Here is an 18065-nt window from a genome sequence, read left to right on the forward strand (position 1 = left end):
TCTGCCCTACCCTGGAATGGAACTTACCACTAATTAGATCTGCTTACAATCTGTGACAACCTGATTTCCCCATGCAAACTATAAGAGAGCTGGGCCAAGAGTGGCAAGTTTTAGGGCAGGTCCAGGCAAAAATAGCATACCATTACTGTTTATTACACAGAATTAAGAGACAAAATGCCTCCAAAATATGAGATTTTTGATAGCTATCAAATGATTCTATCATTTGATCAGCAAAGAACTGGAGAGGCAATGGGGATCTTTTAATATATACTGATAGAATTCAATAGTTTCAGGTATTTTCAGAGCACCTACTTTGTGCTCAGTAAGACTGTGATAGGTACTGTTGACATAAATGTACAAAGATGAAAAAGATGGTCCATGTCCTAAAGTAGTGACCATCTGGTATAGGAGATAGACAGAGGATGAGAGCCCCTCCTGCCTGACACCTGGAGCCTCCTAAGAGGAAGGTCAAGAGTCAGAATAACGGGATAAATGGAAGAACTAAGGAATAATATACTAGAGGTACTGACTGTGGGAGACTGTCTTTTACCACATTTGACATACTAAAGTAAGAAAAACTGGCATAGATTTTAACAGGGCCTCCAGCACAAAGCATAAGTTAAAAACTGACAGTGCCGGGCATATATAAGCAGTTGTGGTGACCATAGGCAATAAATCTGTCCTCTTGGTTTGAAGTTTAATCACCTGAGGAATGTGAAGGAAGAGGAGTGTTATAATCTGAAAGATGACCTTAAATCGCTTTAAGTTCCAAAACTCAATAGAGGTCCTTTCCCTGTCAAAATATGTATTTCGATATTTTTCTGCTCTAATTTATTTTCTCCCCCCTATTCCACTCAACAAAATTTAACTAAAAACCTAATGTGGGAATACAGTTGACTCGGCAAGGCTCTTCATCATCAGGTAGCCCTGGAGCTCCCCTGATGTATACTGTAAACACTAGGTTTGTTTGCTTTATAAAACTGTAGAGAAGGGGATTTCAACACCTTCCTCAGTAAAAGATTCTGTTTTCCATAGGTGATAGCTTTGGGCAGTGATATTAACATCTGTCAGAGAGAGAAAGGTCTAGGTTATTACCCAGATTTTTACTTCTTAGCCCTGTGTCCTTGGGCAAGGGTCTAAGTTAAGTCTCACATTTTTAATTTATAAAACAGGGGTAATGACTACAGCTCTCTGCCTACCTCAGAAGGCCACTGAATGGATTAAATGAGGCAAAGTGAGCATAAAATCACTGAAAATGGTAAAGAGCTAGAGAGATGTAAGGAATCAATTAAATTATCATTATGTCTAATAACCACAAATCTCTGTTTCAAACAAAAGCCAGACATTCCAATTCATCATCCATCTACCCATCTAGCCATCCATCCATCCATCCATTCACTGTGTGCCAGGCTCCATTCTAGGCTCTGGGGCTACATAAAGAATAAAACAGATAAAGTCCCTGGTTCTATGACTTACATTCTAGAAGAGAATAGAGTAAAAAACAATCACCAAAGTGTCTGCTCCATATAGGAGCAGAGATTGGTTGACAAGGTGGGGAGATACTATTTTAGATACGATAGGCACAGGCAAGCCTCTCTAATAAGATGTCATATAACAGTGACCTGAATGAATTAAGGGAGCAAGCCACGGGGCTCTCTGAGAAAAGGATATTCCTAGCAGATGGAAGAAGTTAAAGACTCTGAGACAGAAACATGCTTGGTATGTTCCCACAACCCTTAGGAATTCTACCTATGTGGGTGTAACAAAGTTAGTAAGGGGAAGTAAGGAAAGAAACAAGGTCAGAAAGTTAGCTGGGAATCAGATTATGTAAAGTCAGAGAGGCGGTAATAAAAACTCTGGAGTTTAGACCTAGAATAAGAAACCACTGGAGGACTGTGAGTAGAACAGTGATGTAATCTATACATTTTTTTTCTTTTTAAAGTGATTTATTAAGATGTTTCTCACAAATTAGAGAAAAGGTTTTTTTAATCAATGGCAATAAAATACAAATTCCTATTTTATAACAAAATAGTGAAAAGCACCAAAGAAAATTTGCACCTGTAACTCTAACAAACTCAAGGGTTCTTGGTTCTCAGTTCTTTTAAAGTATAGTCTGATAGAGTACTCAAAGCTTTTAGAAAGAGTACCAAATTTATTACTTCCTGAAATGTTGTATGAATAGCACTTTTATTCATCATATGTTCATACATATATTCTAATATACCATCTCCACTGCCTTAAATACAAAAATATTCATCACAGGCAAGTTTTCTACTGCAAATAGGCAAGAATATTAAATATAATCTGTGATACTGTCTACTTTTTTGAAAACAAGATACTAGAACCAAAACACTGTAGAACACAAATGTTACTAATTTAAGATTACTAATGTTACTAATTTAAGGTTACTAACTTCAGATAGCATCAATTGTTCAACAATATTTTAAAGGTGTTTCTATATAAATTCATCCACCGGTTTGGGTTTTCTTTATTACGGAAATGTATGAATAGTACCCTGGATTATATCCTTGCAATTTGGGCATTTGCTTAAAGGTGTATATTCTTAGCATATAACCAGATGACAATAAGGAATAAATACACTGGAAACTTCTTTGTAACTACTTTGTAAGTTCGTTCTTCTTGCAACTTCCTCAATTGTTCTTCTAGTGACAGATCTCAAACGTCCTCTGTTGGAATATACTTTATGTACTTTTCCACTGATACCAATTTTTAGTTTGATTTTCTTTTTTCTTTTTCTTCTTCATTAGAAGTACTAACACAATATCACTGGCTACTTTATAATTCTCTCCAATTAAGGTTTTATGTTGAACTGTCTGTTTTATCAGGCAGGATAGAATAATGCTTAAAAACCAACATTTTGGAATCAACTAGCTTAGGATCAAATCACGCCTTTATCACTTACAAACTATGAGTTCTGCGTAAGATATTAATTCTCTCACTTTCCTCAGTTATGAAATACAGCCTGTATTAGTACTTACTGTAGTGTTAGTGTGAGGTTAAATGAGATAAAGCTATGTAAAATTCATTTTTGAAATACTCAAATATTAGCTATGATAATGATGTTGGCCAGATGATTAGAAAGTGCTCAGTATAGGATTGCTAAATGAATATGTCTTATCCAATAGTAGTATAAACTGGAATGAAATATCTAAATGGTGGGGCACTCAGTAATTGAAAAAGTGGAGATAATGGGAACAGGATTGTGAAGGAAGATGCCAAAATGGCGAAGAACCGTACTATTAACTGACTTAAACCATTAGCCTACATTCTACAGTAAAAATTAGTGGGTCTGATGGTTTTTTTCATATCCTATAAAAGCTTGTTTGCTTTATTATATCTTCAACATGATCAAAACCAGCTCTCAACAGGCCAGGTTTTTAACAGGCCAGTTAAAAACCACCTTGGGAAGGCTCCAAGGTTCAGCTAAGACAGTCAAGGATAAGACTATATCCTAAGGAAATTTTGGGTGGCTGCTGCCTGATCAAATAGAAGTTTTAAGGTCAAGGAAAATAGTGAAGAAGAAAATGACTAGGTACTGGAATCAAAACTCAAGGCTCTGGGCAGCTCGGAATGATATAATGCAAACAGATTGAAAATGGCCACTGAAATGTGACAACCCAACCCAGAGAGGAGATGAGATGGTAGCCAGGGTGTGCTCACTAAGCATTCTGTCCCAGTAGGAAGACTATGCTCACCCTACAAGATCAACTTGATACTTTTCCTTGGGATAGGGAGACCAAGGATTGATACCTGACTAAACATAAAATCCTTTCCCCACTCCCTCCATGAGAAGCAGTATGATAAAAAGGAAAATAAACCGTATCAGGATTCAAAAAGTTCTTTCCATTAAACCCTCTGTTCCTTAGCCTCATAACCACTGCTTTCACTTAGGCACCATATTCTCTTACCTTTACCAATCCTTTACAAGTCTTCCTCATTGCTTTTTGGGCCCCCAGTCTTGCCTTCTCTAATGCATCTTTTATTACAGCCCAGAATAATCTGTCCTTTATCTTTTTTAAAATATTATAAGCAGACTGCCAGGTATGGCAGAGAGAGAAGACTGGCAAATCCTCTCCCCAACAAGCAACTATAAATCTGGACAAAATTGACAAAAACCATTTCAGTTCCCTGGAAATCCAACAAAGGTCAATAAAATATTGAGAAGTGCTTATGACTGATAAACTCCTGAACTTTGGGTTAAAAATAGAATCTCTGGCATTCTGGGCAAGGGATGTTCCCATCCATCCGAGCCCCAACTCCAGAAGTGTGGGGGTTCCATCAGGGCAGACCAGGGTATAACTGCATAGTCCAAGAACATTCACTTTGTGCTGGAGATATGGGCAATGCCTAGGCCCAGTGGCACTGTCATTGGAAGTGACTTCCAAAGGTGGTAGCGGCAGAGGGTCAACTATTCAGCTCTATTAGCCTGAAGCTACAGTCCTGAGTAGGGCAAACTAATTTCTGGCTAAGGCTGTTCACAGGCACAGCAGACGCTAGAAAAGCCTCACGCTAGTCACACATGCCTGGCTATGTGCATACACATAAAAGATTCAAAAGAGCCCAACATAAAGTAAAAGCTGGAACAGACTTGAAAAAGGCCTAAACAGTAAATGTACTCCCCTACCTACACATAGGTCCATCAACAGAGGAAAGAAGCCTTACAGAGTTGAAGTTTTTGAGCACCATCTGTGTCAAATCATTGGCTAAAGATTCAGCTAAGCAAACATAGAAGCAATCTCTGGAAAGCCAGGCTGCAACAAAACAAAACAACAACAACAAAACCACCACAAAAACAAACAAAAAAACAACAAACACTGAGCAATGACATCAATGACCACAGACAGAGACTATTTCACAGATTTATCCCTAGTAAGATAATACAAAACCAACAAATAAAAAAGCTAGCAACTTTTTTGGGGGAGGGGGCTATCAGTATCCAGAATTGGTACAGAATATTATCTAAATATTGAATTTTCAACAAGAAATTATAAGACATGGAAAGAAACAGGAAAGCACGACCTAGGGGGAAAAAAGCAATCAACAGAAACTCTGAATGTCCCCAAATGTTGGCTTTAGAGAATAAAGATTTCAACTCAGATATAAATACATTCAAAAAACTAAAAGAAACCATGTTTAAAGAGTTTTAAGAAAGCCTAACAACGAGTGAAATTCTCAGTAGACATTACTTCAAATGAACCAAATGGAAATACTACAGTTGAAGAATAAAATAACAAATGAAAAACTCACCAGAGAGCTAAACAAGGGATTCTATATGGCAGAAGAATCAATGAATTTGAAAATGGAGGTGGGGAGCGGTGGCTCACACCTGTAATCCTAGCACTTTGGGAGGCCAAGGTGGGTGGATCACGAAGTCAGGAGTTTGAGACCAGCCTGGCCAATATGGTGAAACCCCATCTCTACTAAAAATATAAAAATAAAATTAGCTGGGTGCGGTGGCACGTGCCTGTTGTCCCAGTTACTCAAGAGGCTGAGGCAGGAGAATCGCTTGAACTCAGGAGGCAGAGGTTGCAGTGAGCTGAGATTGTGCCACTGCACTCCAGCCTGGGTGACAGAGCAAGACTCTGTCTCAAAAAAAAAAAAAGAAAAAGAAAAAGAAAAAAGAAAATGGACCCATAGCAGTTATCTGATATAAAGAACTGAGGTAAAAAAAAATTAAAGAAAAAAACAGAGCATCAAAGAGCTGTGGAACAACATAAAGCACACCAGCATACATATAATGAGAGTCTCTGAGGAAGAAAAAAAAAGACACAGAAAAAATATTTAAAGAAATAAGGATAAAACTTCCTAAATTTGATAAAAATATTAATCTACAGATCCAAGAACCTCAATAAATCCCAAAGTAGGAAAACACAAAAAGATTCACACCTGGCTGGGAGCGGTGGCTCATGCCTGTAATCCCAGCACTTTGGGAGGCTGAGGCAGGCGGATCACTTGAGGTCAGGAGTTTGGGACCAGCCTGGCCAATATGGTGAAACCCCATCTCTACCAAAAATACAAAAATTAGCTGGCTGTGGTGGCATGCACCTGAAATCCCAGCTACTCGGGAGGCTGAGGCAAGAGAATCGCCTGAACTCAGGAGGCAGAGGTTGCAGTGAACCAAGATCGCACCACTGTACTCCAGCCTGGGCGACAGAGCGAGACTCCGTCTCAGAAAAAGAAAAAGAAAAAAAAATAACACCTAAACGCACAGTCAGACTGCCAAAAGCTAAAGTCAACATGAAAATATTTAAAGCAACCAGAGAAAACTGACATCATGTACAAGGCCAGTCAGTATAATTAACAGCTGACTGCTGATCAGAGTATTTTAAAAATCAAAACAAAAACTTCTGATCAGAAAAAATGGAGGTCAAAAGGCAGTGGGATGACATATTCAAACAGCTGAAATTTTTAAAAATTGCCAGTCAAGAAATCTATACCCAACAAAACTATCCTTCAAAATGAAGACGAAATAAAGACATTCCAGATTAACAAAGAGAAAGAGAATTTATTGCTATCAGACCTGATTTACAAGAAATACTCAAAGAAGCCCATCAGACTGAAAGGAAGTAATACCAAATAGTAACTCAAATCCACAAGTAATAATGGAGAGCAGAGGAAACGGTAAATATGTAGATTAACATGGAAGACTCTAAAAAAATACTTTTTGTTATTTCTTCCATTGACTTCTTTAAAAAACATAATTGTATAAAGCAATTGTTAGGCTTCCAACATATACAGTACGTACACGTGCACACACACATATACACATACAGATTCATACACATTCATGTATATGAAAGAATGGCAGTAATAGAATAAAGAAGGGGCAGGGAATGAAGATATACTGGGGCAAAGTTTACATATTTTACTGGATTTCAGTTACTGTTAATGTGAAGTAGATTGTATATAAATGGCCAATAAGCACATGAAAAGATGCTCAACATCATTATCCATTAGGAAATCCAATAAAATCACAATGAGATACCACTTCACACCCACTAAAATGACTACAATAAAAAGACAGACAACAACAGGGACAGGCAAAGATAGGCAGAAACTGGAACCCTCATTAATTGCTGGTGGGAATATAAAATGGTGCCAGCACTGTGGAAAAAAGTCTGGCAGTTCCTCAAAAGGTTAAACATAAAGTTAACCACATGCCCCAGCAGTTCCATTCCTTGGTATATACTCTGAAGAAATGAGACCACACAAAACCTTGTATGTGAATGTTCATAACTGCATTATTCATAATGACCAAAAAGTGGGAACAACCCAAGTACACATCAACTGATGAAAAGATAAATAAAATGTAGTGTATCCATACAAGGGAATATGATTTGGACATAACAAGAAATGAAATACACCATACTGATACATGTTACAACATAAAGTTCAAAGCTAAGTAAAAGAAGCAAAAGATAAAAGACTACATGTTGTATGAGTTTATTTATATAAAATGTCTAGAAAGACAAATGTATAAAGACCAAAAACAGATCAGTGGTTTCCTAGGGCTGAGCATGGGAGTTTGAATGAATGGTAAAAGGGCACTAGGGAACTTTTTCAGGTGATGGCGGCACAACTCTATAAATTTATTAAAAGTATTGAATTGTCCACCACCAATGAGCTTAAAATTCTAGTGAGCTTTTTACTACCCCAATCATAAATATGAGCAGACCTCTGAATACGCAAGGAAAACCTCTAACATAAAAGTGTGAAACCAAAACAAATGAGGCAAAGGGCCACCTGGAAAAAACAGACTAAACAGGAAGGAAAAAACATCCAAAGAAAGCCTATCATTACCTTCCTTAGAGATAAGAAAATATATCAATTCTGGAAACAAGAATGCTATATATTTTCTTAAAATAAAAAACTGATTGAAAATTAAACATGAGAATAGAAATGAAAAATTAAATTGACTGAAAGATGAAGTTGAGGGAGTCTCCTAATTCTTCAGAATAAAAACCAACGCAAGGAAAAGAGAGAAAATCCTTTAAAAAATGGAGAATTAGTTTAAGAGGTCCAAGATCTAGGGCTGGGCGTGGTGGCTCACGCCTGTAATCCCAGCACTTTGGGAGGCCGAGGCGGGCAGATCACAACCTCAGGAGATCGAAATCATCCTGGCCAACATGGTGAAACCCCGTCTCTACTAATATACAAAAAAAAATTAGCCTGGCATGGTGGTGCGTGCCTGCAGTCCCAGCTACTCGGGAAGCTGAGGCAGAGGAATTGCTTGAACCGGGAGGCGGAGGTTGCAGTGAGCTGAGATCACGCCACTGCACTCCAGCCTGGTGACAGAGCGAGACTCCGTCTCAAAACAAACAAACAAACAAAAAGGTCCAAGATCTAAATGATGGAGGTTCCATGAAGAGACAACAAAAGAAGCAAGGGGAAGAAATCATCAACAAAATAATTCAAGCAATTTCCTAGAACTGAGGGCAGAGTTTCCAGGCTGAAAGAGTTCACAAAGCTCCCTGCAGTATAAATAGATGTAAATAGGAATATAATTGTGAAATTTCTAAGCAATGGTGACAAAGACGACCCTACAAGCTTTCTGAGTAGAAAAAAAGATTGGTCACATACAGAGAAGGATAAATAAAATGGCGTTGGACTCAGCGGTACCGAAAGCTAGATGACAAAAGTGTAATGTTTTCCAAATTCTGATGAAAAAATATGTGTAACCTGCAATTCTATAAGCAGCTGAAGTATTAATTAAACGTGAGGGTAGCATAGAGAACGCCCCATTTTGAGACCTGAAAGGTATTATTAAATGTTTACTTTCCATTTACTTTCTTAAAGCTACTAGAGGATATGCTGCACCAAATTCAAAAGTAAACAAAAAATAATGTAGGCGTGGCATAGAAAAAATAGGAATACCAACACAAAAATGCAAAGGGATTGCCAAGACAATGGTGAAGGAAGATCCCAGAATGAGAGCTACTTATTACAAGTCCTACTTGACTTTTTAATCAAATACCTGGATAAAAATATTTTTTATTTATTTATTTTTTTGAGATACAGTCCCACTCTGCGGCCCAGGCTGGAGTGCAGTGGCATGATCTCGGCTCACTGCAACGTCTGCCTCCCTGGTTCAAGTGATTCTTTTGCCTCGGCCTCCTGAGTAGCTGGGATTACAGGCACACAACACCAAGCCCAGCTAATTTTTTTGTATTACAGGCGTGAGCCACCGCGCCTGGCCGGTAAAAATACTTTTAAGTGAGTATTCTTAATCACCATTAACCCCAGAGGTAATTGATGTTACTATTTGGTATTTAGCCTTTCAGAAGTGATCTGTGGGTGGTAAACCTTGATCTTCACATGTCCAAACATACCTTTATATTGACACCTTATAGTTAAATGTTAGTTTGATTAGGTACAAAATTCTTGGTTCTAAACAATTTGCCTCATCCCTCTGAAGATACTGCTGTTTTTTCCACTATTTCTAATGAGATGTCTGATGCTAATGTTCCTTTGGACATGAACTATATTCTCTTTGGAGGCTTTTAAGATTTTTCTCTTTATTCTTGGATCTCTTTTCAATTATCTGACTTGGTCATTAACAGGCCCTTCATCTGAAGACTCATGCCTTTCTTCAGCTGGGAATTTTTTCTTCTATTTTTTCTTTATTTTTTTACTCTACTGCCTCTGTTCTCTGCTTATGCTTGAATCCCCCTGACCAACCCTCTATTGTCATTTATTCTCAAATTTTCTATCTTTTATATTTTATATCATTAATTCCCTATTCACTTATATGCATTTGTTGTTTAAACCTTATACATTTCTTTTTTTTTTTTTTTTTTTTTTTTTTGAGATGGAGTCTCGCTTCGTCACCCAGGTTGGAGGGCAGTGGCATAATCTCAGCTCACTGCAACCTCTGCCTCCCAGGTTCAAGTGATTATCCTGCCTCAGCCTCCCGAGTAGCTGGGATTACAGGCATATACCCCCACACCTAGCTAATTTTTATATTTTTAGTAGAGATGGGGTTTCACCATGTTGGCCAGGCTGGTCTGGAACTCCTGACCTCAGGTGATCCACCCGCCTCAGCCTCCCAAAGTGCTGGAATTACAGGTGTGAGCACCGCACCCAGCCATAAATTTATGTCTTATGTTTTTAATACTAAGAACACTCTTTCCTCCTCTGATTGCTCTAATAGCAGGGTGTTTTTGTAGATGAAACATCTACAGATCCTCTCTGAAAATACTAGATTTTTTAAAAATCTAGTATTTCCTGAATTATCTATTTCCTCTGGGGCTAATTTTCCTTCCTTATCTTGGTTCCTCTCTTTAATGTTGTGTTTCTCTCAAATGTCTGCAGATCCTTAGCTATTCATTCATATTTATAAGTGAAGGATAGATTAGTGTATGTAATTAGCATTAGTTTTTCTGAAACTTATGTAAGTCTTGTTTTTCCACTGTCCTACTCTGAATGGGAGGTCTGATATGATCTGTTTGTGAGTTACGGATAGATGGTTATTGGCAAGTGTTACTTTAGGGTATGTAGGCATGGAAAAGTAGAGATTCCCCTCCTCCCAGGTATCAAAAGTATGAGAAATTTACTCTTGGGATGGAAAACTTTAATGTATTTTCCTTCACTGCAGAGCTACTTCTCCTGTTTCCTTTTCTTTATATCTGCGGTAGAATTTTGCAGTTAACTCAGGTTCCTCTCTGTTTCTCTCTCAGGCCCCTACACCCACAGCAAGAGCTTTCCTCAAGTAGGCAGTTTACTTTCTTCAGAAAATTAGCTGATTTTAGCTTAGAATCAAATGCACCTGCTGCCTTTTGTTCACTGTAAGGAGGAGGCTGCCCCTACTGTTTCAAAGGTAGAATTAAATTAATTTACCCTTGAAGATGACCCATGACTCTTTCCTGCTTCTTGTATATATTCTTTCAGCCCATTTTCTCTGGAGCTACTTTCATTTTCCTAGGCATCTTCTCTTACACATACTTTAAGCTGTGGCTTCTTCTGCTCTGATCAATCTGACCTTTTCTGCTTTCTATCTTCCATGAATTCCTCACAACAGTTGATTTACGTCATGCTTTTGTTTCAGAGCATTGCTTTTAATTTGGTTTTTAAGAAATCTTTTCTGAAATTAAGAAATTTGAGATAGCAAGAGAGATGGGCACATGAATTCAGTTTACTATCGTGATCCAATTTCCAAAGAAATCTAAGATGTTAGTTTAGACATCACATATCCAACTACATCAATCTTCTACTTAAAATAGTCCCTCAGCTCCAGCACAAAGTCCAAGCTCTCTGGCCTAACATACTGGATCCTTAACCCAACTTTTGTTCATGCTGTCCATCAGACAGGAAAGCACTGCCTTTTTCTCTGCCTGGTATCATTACCTGATGCTTACTTAACACTATATTATAAATCCTTGTTTACATGTTCTGATTCATCACAAAAATTGTGAGACCAAGAGCAAAGATCTTACTAGTCCTTGACTTCTCAGCACCCAAAGAACTTATCATGTGGTAACTATTCATTTTATAAATGAGAATCAGGCATTAAAATGCCATGGAATCTTAGAGTCAGATCTCAGACCAGTGAACCACAGATAACAGAATTTAGAGCTAAAAGGGACTTTAAGATTATGTTTGTTAAACGAACAAAGCTTTAAGGCCCAAGAACTCTGCAAACTTCCTTGTACTTCAGAGCAGAATAAATCACTCCATCAAATATAACCCTATTGTACATTATTCATGCCTCTCTTGCAGCCCTTATCTCCCCAGTCTGTCATTAATTTTTTTTCTCAAGGATTAAGACAGTGCACGTTCATTTTTGTGTCACCTGTATTTTGGCATAAAGAAGATACTAAGTCAATATTTAGGGTATGAGTGAATACATGAATGCTCAGGAGAGCAGAATTTTGTGCTGGTTTCTACTACTAACTCATTCAAACGTAGGGAGTGAGTCACTTAATCTTTCTGAGTCTTAATTTCTTAGGCAGCAATTATATTTGATTATTTCACAAGTGGAATCATCTGTTTGAAACCAACATGGAAAATAATGACATGCTACCATAATACAAAACATATCCTCCATGTAAAACTAGTAAGGATATATAGAGCACTGAGCTAGTGCTGGACAAATGTTCTGAACTGGGGGAGAACAATGTCCTTGACAGCCTTAGTGGTTTTAATTGTAGATACTAAACCAGTACAAGTTTTTACCAAGCAGGTGTTATCCTCCCTGCCATATGGCATGAACCCCAGGGCTCTTCCTCCTCAATAACAAACAACATAGCTACAGCTTTACTGCAGTCTCCTTTATAAGACCTCAATGACATCTTTTTTTGTTCCTTGCCACAGTGAAAAGAACCCTAAACTGAGATTCACAAGACCTCAGTTGTAATGTGGTTCTAATTATAAGTCTTCAGGAAACTCTGTTTTTCTGCCTATGAAATGGAGATGACAATACTTTGTACATAAGTAATTGTGAGGCTAATCATGCTTACATAAAGTTTTTAACACCGTGCATCGTAGGCACTCAATATTGATAGCTATCACTCTTCCTACAAAAGCATAAAGACATTTGAGCCACAAAGCACAATTCGGCTTAAAGCCTCTTCTTTAATAATTTACTATTCAAAGATCCTATATTTGCAAATTCTTTCCCATCTTTTAATCACATCTCTTCTATTTGATGAAAGGCAGCACAAATCAGGGGAAAGCAGTATAGGCTGGGAATCAGATGCCTATTGCCATTAACTCTTTTCCATTTCAGTTTTATCATCTACAAGGATAATAACTTACCTCAGTAAGCTCCTGTGAGGATTCAGAGAGTCAGTAAGAAAGGATCCAACAGGTTGCAAGGCACTGAACGTGTGAATATTGTTTTTTATAATCAATATGTGTAAAAATGACTCCGAATAAACCAGTCCCCACTGGTGGAAGCATGGTTCAAAGTATTTTGATGGTGACTCGGTATTGTGTTAGAACTTAACCACTCTTCTGCTTAAGTTCTTTAAGCGTCTCATCACCTTTAAGATAAGTCAAACTCCTACATGATCTGTCCTGCTTACCAATCCTCCTCATCACCCACCTCTACTTCCTTCACTATTCACATTCTAGTCATAACCACTTCGCAGTTCCCTGTGCAAGTATGCCTCATGAACTTCCTTGCCCACATACATGCTATTCTCTTTCTGTGTGGAATACCCGCATTTCCCCTTAATCCCTGCTCTAGATAACTAACTCATTCAGCTCAGACTTTACTATCAGGAAGCTTTCTCTGACACATCCAACCTTTCATTCAGTAAATGTTTACCAAATGCCAAGACTTGCCAGATGCCAAGGATATAACAATTAACAAGTCAGAGACAGCCCCTGGCTTCATGAAGGTTAGCATGCTGCACTATAATTGTCTGTCTGTGCCTTCAAGCACAAACAGGAATCATGAAGAACTGGCTGCTTGAGGTCTTCAACCTCAAGACTGGGAGGTTCTTAGGTACTGGGACATGTCTGACCATCTCTGTAATGTCACTTATTCACACCGGACTTGGCATAGTATAAACTAGGGCTTTTGCAAATGTTTAGTAAATCAATATGGCATAACCACCTATGTACAAGAGACAACATCAGATGTAAAAAATAAATAGCAACCAGGTGTGGTGGCTCACACCTGTAATCCTAACACTTTGGGAGGTCGAGGCAGGAGGATCACTTGAAGCCAGGAGTTTGAGAACACATAATGAGAACCACATCTCTACCAAAACTTTTTAAAAATTGTCTGTCTGACAATTTGACATCACACTCAATAAGCTGAGTGTGATGGCTTATACCTGTAGTCCCAGCTATTCAGAGGGCTGGGGCAGGAGCATCATTTGAGCCCAGGAGTTTGAGTTTACAATGAGCTATGATCACACCATTGCACTCCCGCCTGGGCAACAGAGCAAAACCTCGTCTCTTTTAAAAAAAAAAAAAAAAGGCAGTATTCTCTTATATGCATCACATTTTACTATTTATAGGACCCTTTCAAATACATCAACATCACATTTTATCCTTGTAAGTGCCCTGGGAAATAGAATTTGTAAGTTAAGAGAGACAGAGAGATCATCTAGTTTACTCTCCAGCCAATTCTTCATGATTTCTATAACATCCAGTTGAGTGTCAAAGCATTCATTACAACTTCAGAGGACAGAATGAATGACTTTAAATGAATAAAATCTGCTCCCTTCAACAATTAGTACTAATCTTGGTTTTGCAGACTCCATAGACCAAAGAGGAAATTTTCTTCTAAGTGTAGGTATCTGAAGACATGTCCAGGTGAGGGCACAGTGTATCATCCTCATTTTATTGATGAAGAAATTGAAGCTCAAAGAGGCAAACTGACTTTCCCAAGGTTCAAAGCTACAAATTAAAACTGAGTCTAAAGCCATACCTTCTGGTTCCAAAATTAGAATTTCTAGAACATTTTACGACTATTATGAATCCATAAAAATTAAAAATAAAAAAATTATCACAAAGAAAGAATTTCTAGGACATTAAAGCTGAAAGGGATACCCCCTATTTATTATATCTAATTTCTTTATTGGATAGATAGGAATTCTGAGGCCAAGGGTGCAGGAATGACTAATATGAGTGCCTCCCAGCTCAGGCTCTGCCTCTACCACACTGTCTTGATCCTTACCTCCACATCTGCCCACATCAAAATAGAGTAAATAAAGACTTACCAAGGCATTAGAAGAATTGTAATCCTCAGCTGACTTATCTGCACAGGAAGAAAAACAAGGGACTTAGTCAATAACAGTTACAGTTAATTCTTTCTGGACAGCAAAAGAAGTCTATCCGGTCAAGCACGTGCCAGATTCAGAGAATAGTAATAATATGACTGGTACTACAGGCTAGATATCATGCTAAATGCATTATACATATCACCTTCTTTAATCCTCATTATGGCTCTGAGTACTATTATTATATCTACTTTTATTGATCTGGAAACAAGTTCAGAGATGTTAAGTACAGTTGGGTGTGGCTTAGCAATGGGGTATGTTCTGTGAAATGTGTCATCAGGTAATTTGGTCATTATGTGAACATCATAGAGTGTACTTACACAAACCTAGACAGTATAGCCTGCTACATACCTGGGCTATATTGTATAGCCTATTGCTTTCTAGGCTACAAACCTGTACAGCACGTTACTGCAGGCAACTGTAACACAACGGTAAGTATTTGTATATCTAAACATAGAAAAGGTACAATAAAAAATATCGTTTACAAGGTAAATAAAAGGATACACCTATATGAGCACTTACCATAAATAGAGCCTGCAGGACTGGAAGTTGCTCTGGGTGAGTCAGTGAGTGAGTGATGAGTAAATGTGAAGGCCTAAGTAGGACATTACCAGTGTACACTTAGGCTATGCTAAATTTATTTTAAACTTCAGGAATCACTAGATGATAAGAATTTTTCAACTCCCTTATAATATTAATTATCAGACCACCATTGCATATGCGGTCTGTTGTTGTGGCACATGACTGTTATTTGCCCAGGGTACACACAGGTTAAAGAGAGGAATTAGATTTGAATTCTGGTCTCATTCTAAATGCTACGCTAGAACTGTATCCACATCATCAGCTATATCACTGTCAGGCTTAAATGGCCAAGAAAATCTGCATTCTAAAAGAAAAGGAAAGAATCCATAGCACCATCCTGAGTCATCCATGCCAAAACATGGCCAGTCTCCAGTTTCAGCTTTCATAAAGGATCCTTCTATATCCATATCTACTGCCCACAAGGACAAAAGGACTAAGGTTGAGGAAAAGAGAGGTATTAATCCTGTCAAGTCTAATTAAAGGTAGGGTCTTGTTTTCCAAGAATAGAATCAAGCTCCCTCAATGAAGCAATTACCATGTTTCACTGATTCTGAGATGTACATTTTTTCACATTAACGTCTCTGAAACAGAGGTGTGTCCTACTTTCTAAAGCATGTTATGGTTTAATTGGCAGCTTTATTTTCTTTGATTGGTATGTAAATAATTGTACATCTTACAATCAGTGGTATCTTAGACTTCATAAAATTTGAAAGAGAGACCCAATGGAGATCTTAGGAAGAAAGTAAGTTTATAGACCAGGTAATGTCTTCAGTTTTGTTCTTTAATTCCCATGGGTCCAAGAAAAACTGACTGCCAATTCACCACTAATAGAATTAAGGAGGGGAAATATTCTACCAAATCCAATATATTCCTCACCAAGAACCAAGCCCAGAGAATGTACAATTCCAATTCCATCATGTAAAAAAGTGCTAGATACAGCTTCTTTAACCCTACAGCAAATCATGAACCCACAAAGCAGGAAATAAGGCAAGCTCTGACAACTTGTTCTTATAACAAATCCAGAATAGCTAGCAGTATTCTGGAGAAATAAATTCAGGATATACTTTAAACATAATTCGTTTGTTTTTTCTTGTCCAAAAGACTATAGACTATCAACTTTGGCAGAGTACAACACTATGCCTTCACTGCACTACCCCCAACTTTACATACTGCTAGTATTTTTGAAGATTGGGTATTTTGGTAATAGGCATACTTGTTATGTCATATAAAAATAAGTAAACACTCCCTTTAAAGGTGATGAACTTCTATATATCAAAATCAAATTCCAAAGCACAGAATGACGGAACAGAAAGTGCTTCCAGCACTTTCATTTTACAGATGAGTAAAATGAGGTGCAGAAAAGGAAAAAGATTGGTTCAAGGTCACGTAAGTCAGTGGCAAAATAGGGTTAAGACCCAGTTGAGTTGTCAATCTAGTCTACTTTTTCCCTATTACATTAGCTACTAACAGGTATAAAAAATTAAGTGTTGCCAGGCACATGGCTCACGCCTGTAATCCCAACACTTTGGGAGGCCAAGGTGGGTGGATCACGAGGTCAATAGGTCGAGACCAGCCTGGCCAATATGGTGAAACCCCATCTCTACCACAAATACAAAAATTAGCCAGGCATAGTGGCGTGCACCTGTAGTCCCAGCTACCTGGGAGGCTGAGGCAGAATTGCGTGAACCCAGGAGGCGGATGTTGCAGTGAGCCGAGATCACGCTGCTGCACTCCAGCCTGGGTGACAGAGTGAGACTCCATCTCAAAAAAAAAAAAAAAAAAATTAAGTGTTGAAAAAATAGAAATACTTGACAAAAAAATTAGCATGGAAGATTGTGCTTCGGTTATAGGCAGCAAAGGAGTTAAAGGCCCAACTTAAAATACATTTCCATCATGTATCAGCTGAGTCACTTGGGGTATGTCATTTAACTTCTCTGAGCCTAATTAATTTCTTTGAGTATATAAAATGAGCATAATAGTCCTTGCCCTGCCAATCTAAGGCCATCATAAGAATCACATGAGGGAGCCAGGCTCAGTGGCTCACACCAGTAATCCCAGAACTGTGGGAAGCCAAGGTGAGCAGGTCACTTGAGGTCAGGAGTTCCAGACCAGCCTGGCCAACATGGTGAACTGTCTCTATTAAAACACAAAAATTAGCTGGGGGTGGTGGTGCATGCCTGCAGTCCCAGTTACTCAGGAGGCTGAGGCAGGAGAATCACCTGAGCCCAGGAGGCACAGGCTGCAGTGAGCCAAGATCACACCACAGGACTCCAGCAAAAGAATCACATGAGGTAATTCACATGTGAGCATATACAAATGAGGTAGTATTATCATAACTAATAGTATAAGAGGATGGTAAATAGGGAAAGGAGAGATATGACACTTAAAAAAACCTATACCAAATATGCAATTTTGCCTAGAGTTGACCCTAGTCTTCAACTTATAGAAAATTAAAATTCTTGCATACATATATATATGTGCACAAATTTGTACATACAAAAGTAGATGTACACACGTATCCATACATATACACTCAATATTATTCATATGTGCATGCATGAATGAACATACACATAATTACCTGAATGTGTATATTTATACATATGTTCGTTCATGAATACCTGAGTGGACTTTATCTTTGTTCATGAATACTTAAGTAGGCTTTAATTCCAAATATATGCAAACCCACAGGGCTATGTCTCTGTTTACATACACATTTACATGCCACTA

The 18065-nt window shown here is 38.1% G+C and overlaps 1 protein-coding gene across 10 annotated transcripts in view; it reads right to left on the reverse strand.

Annotated features, from left to right (window-relative positions):
- PAK1 (p21 (RAC1) activated kinase 1) overlaps nucleotides 1-18065 on the reverse strand; it is a 151823-nt gene that overhangs the window by 37741 nt on the left and 96017 nt on the right. For all 10 annotated transcript variants that reach the window (XM_008960243.5, XM_034933426.3, XM_008960247.6 and 7 more), the window contains one exon: nucleotides 14694-14731. In XM_008960243.5, the coding sequence (XP_008958491.1) occupies nucleotides 14694-14731 (38 nt within the window). The remainder of the gene's footprint in view (nucleotides 1-14693; nucleotides 14732-18065) is intronic.

The sequence above is a fragment of the Pan paniscus genome, chromosome 9 (assembly GCF_029289425.2).
Source record: "Pan paniscus chromosome 9, NHGRI_mPanPan1-v2.0_pri, whole genome shotgun sequence".
In the NCBI taxonomy this organism is placed as follows: domain Eukaryota; kingdom Metazoa; phylum Chordata; class Mammalia; order Primates; family Hominidae; genus Pan; species Pan paniscus.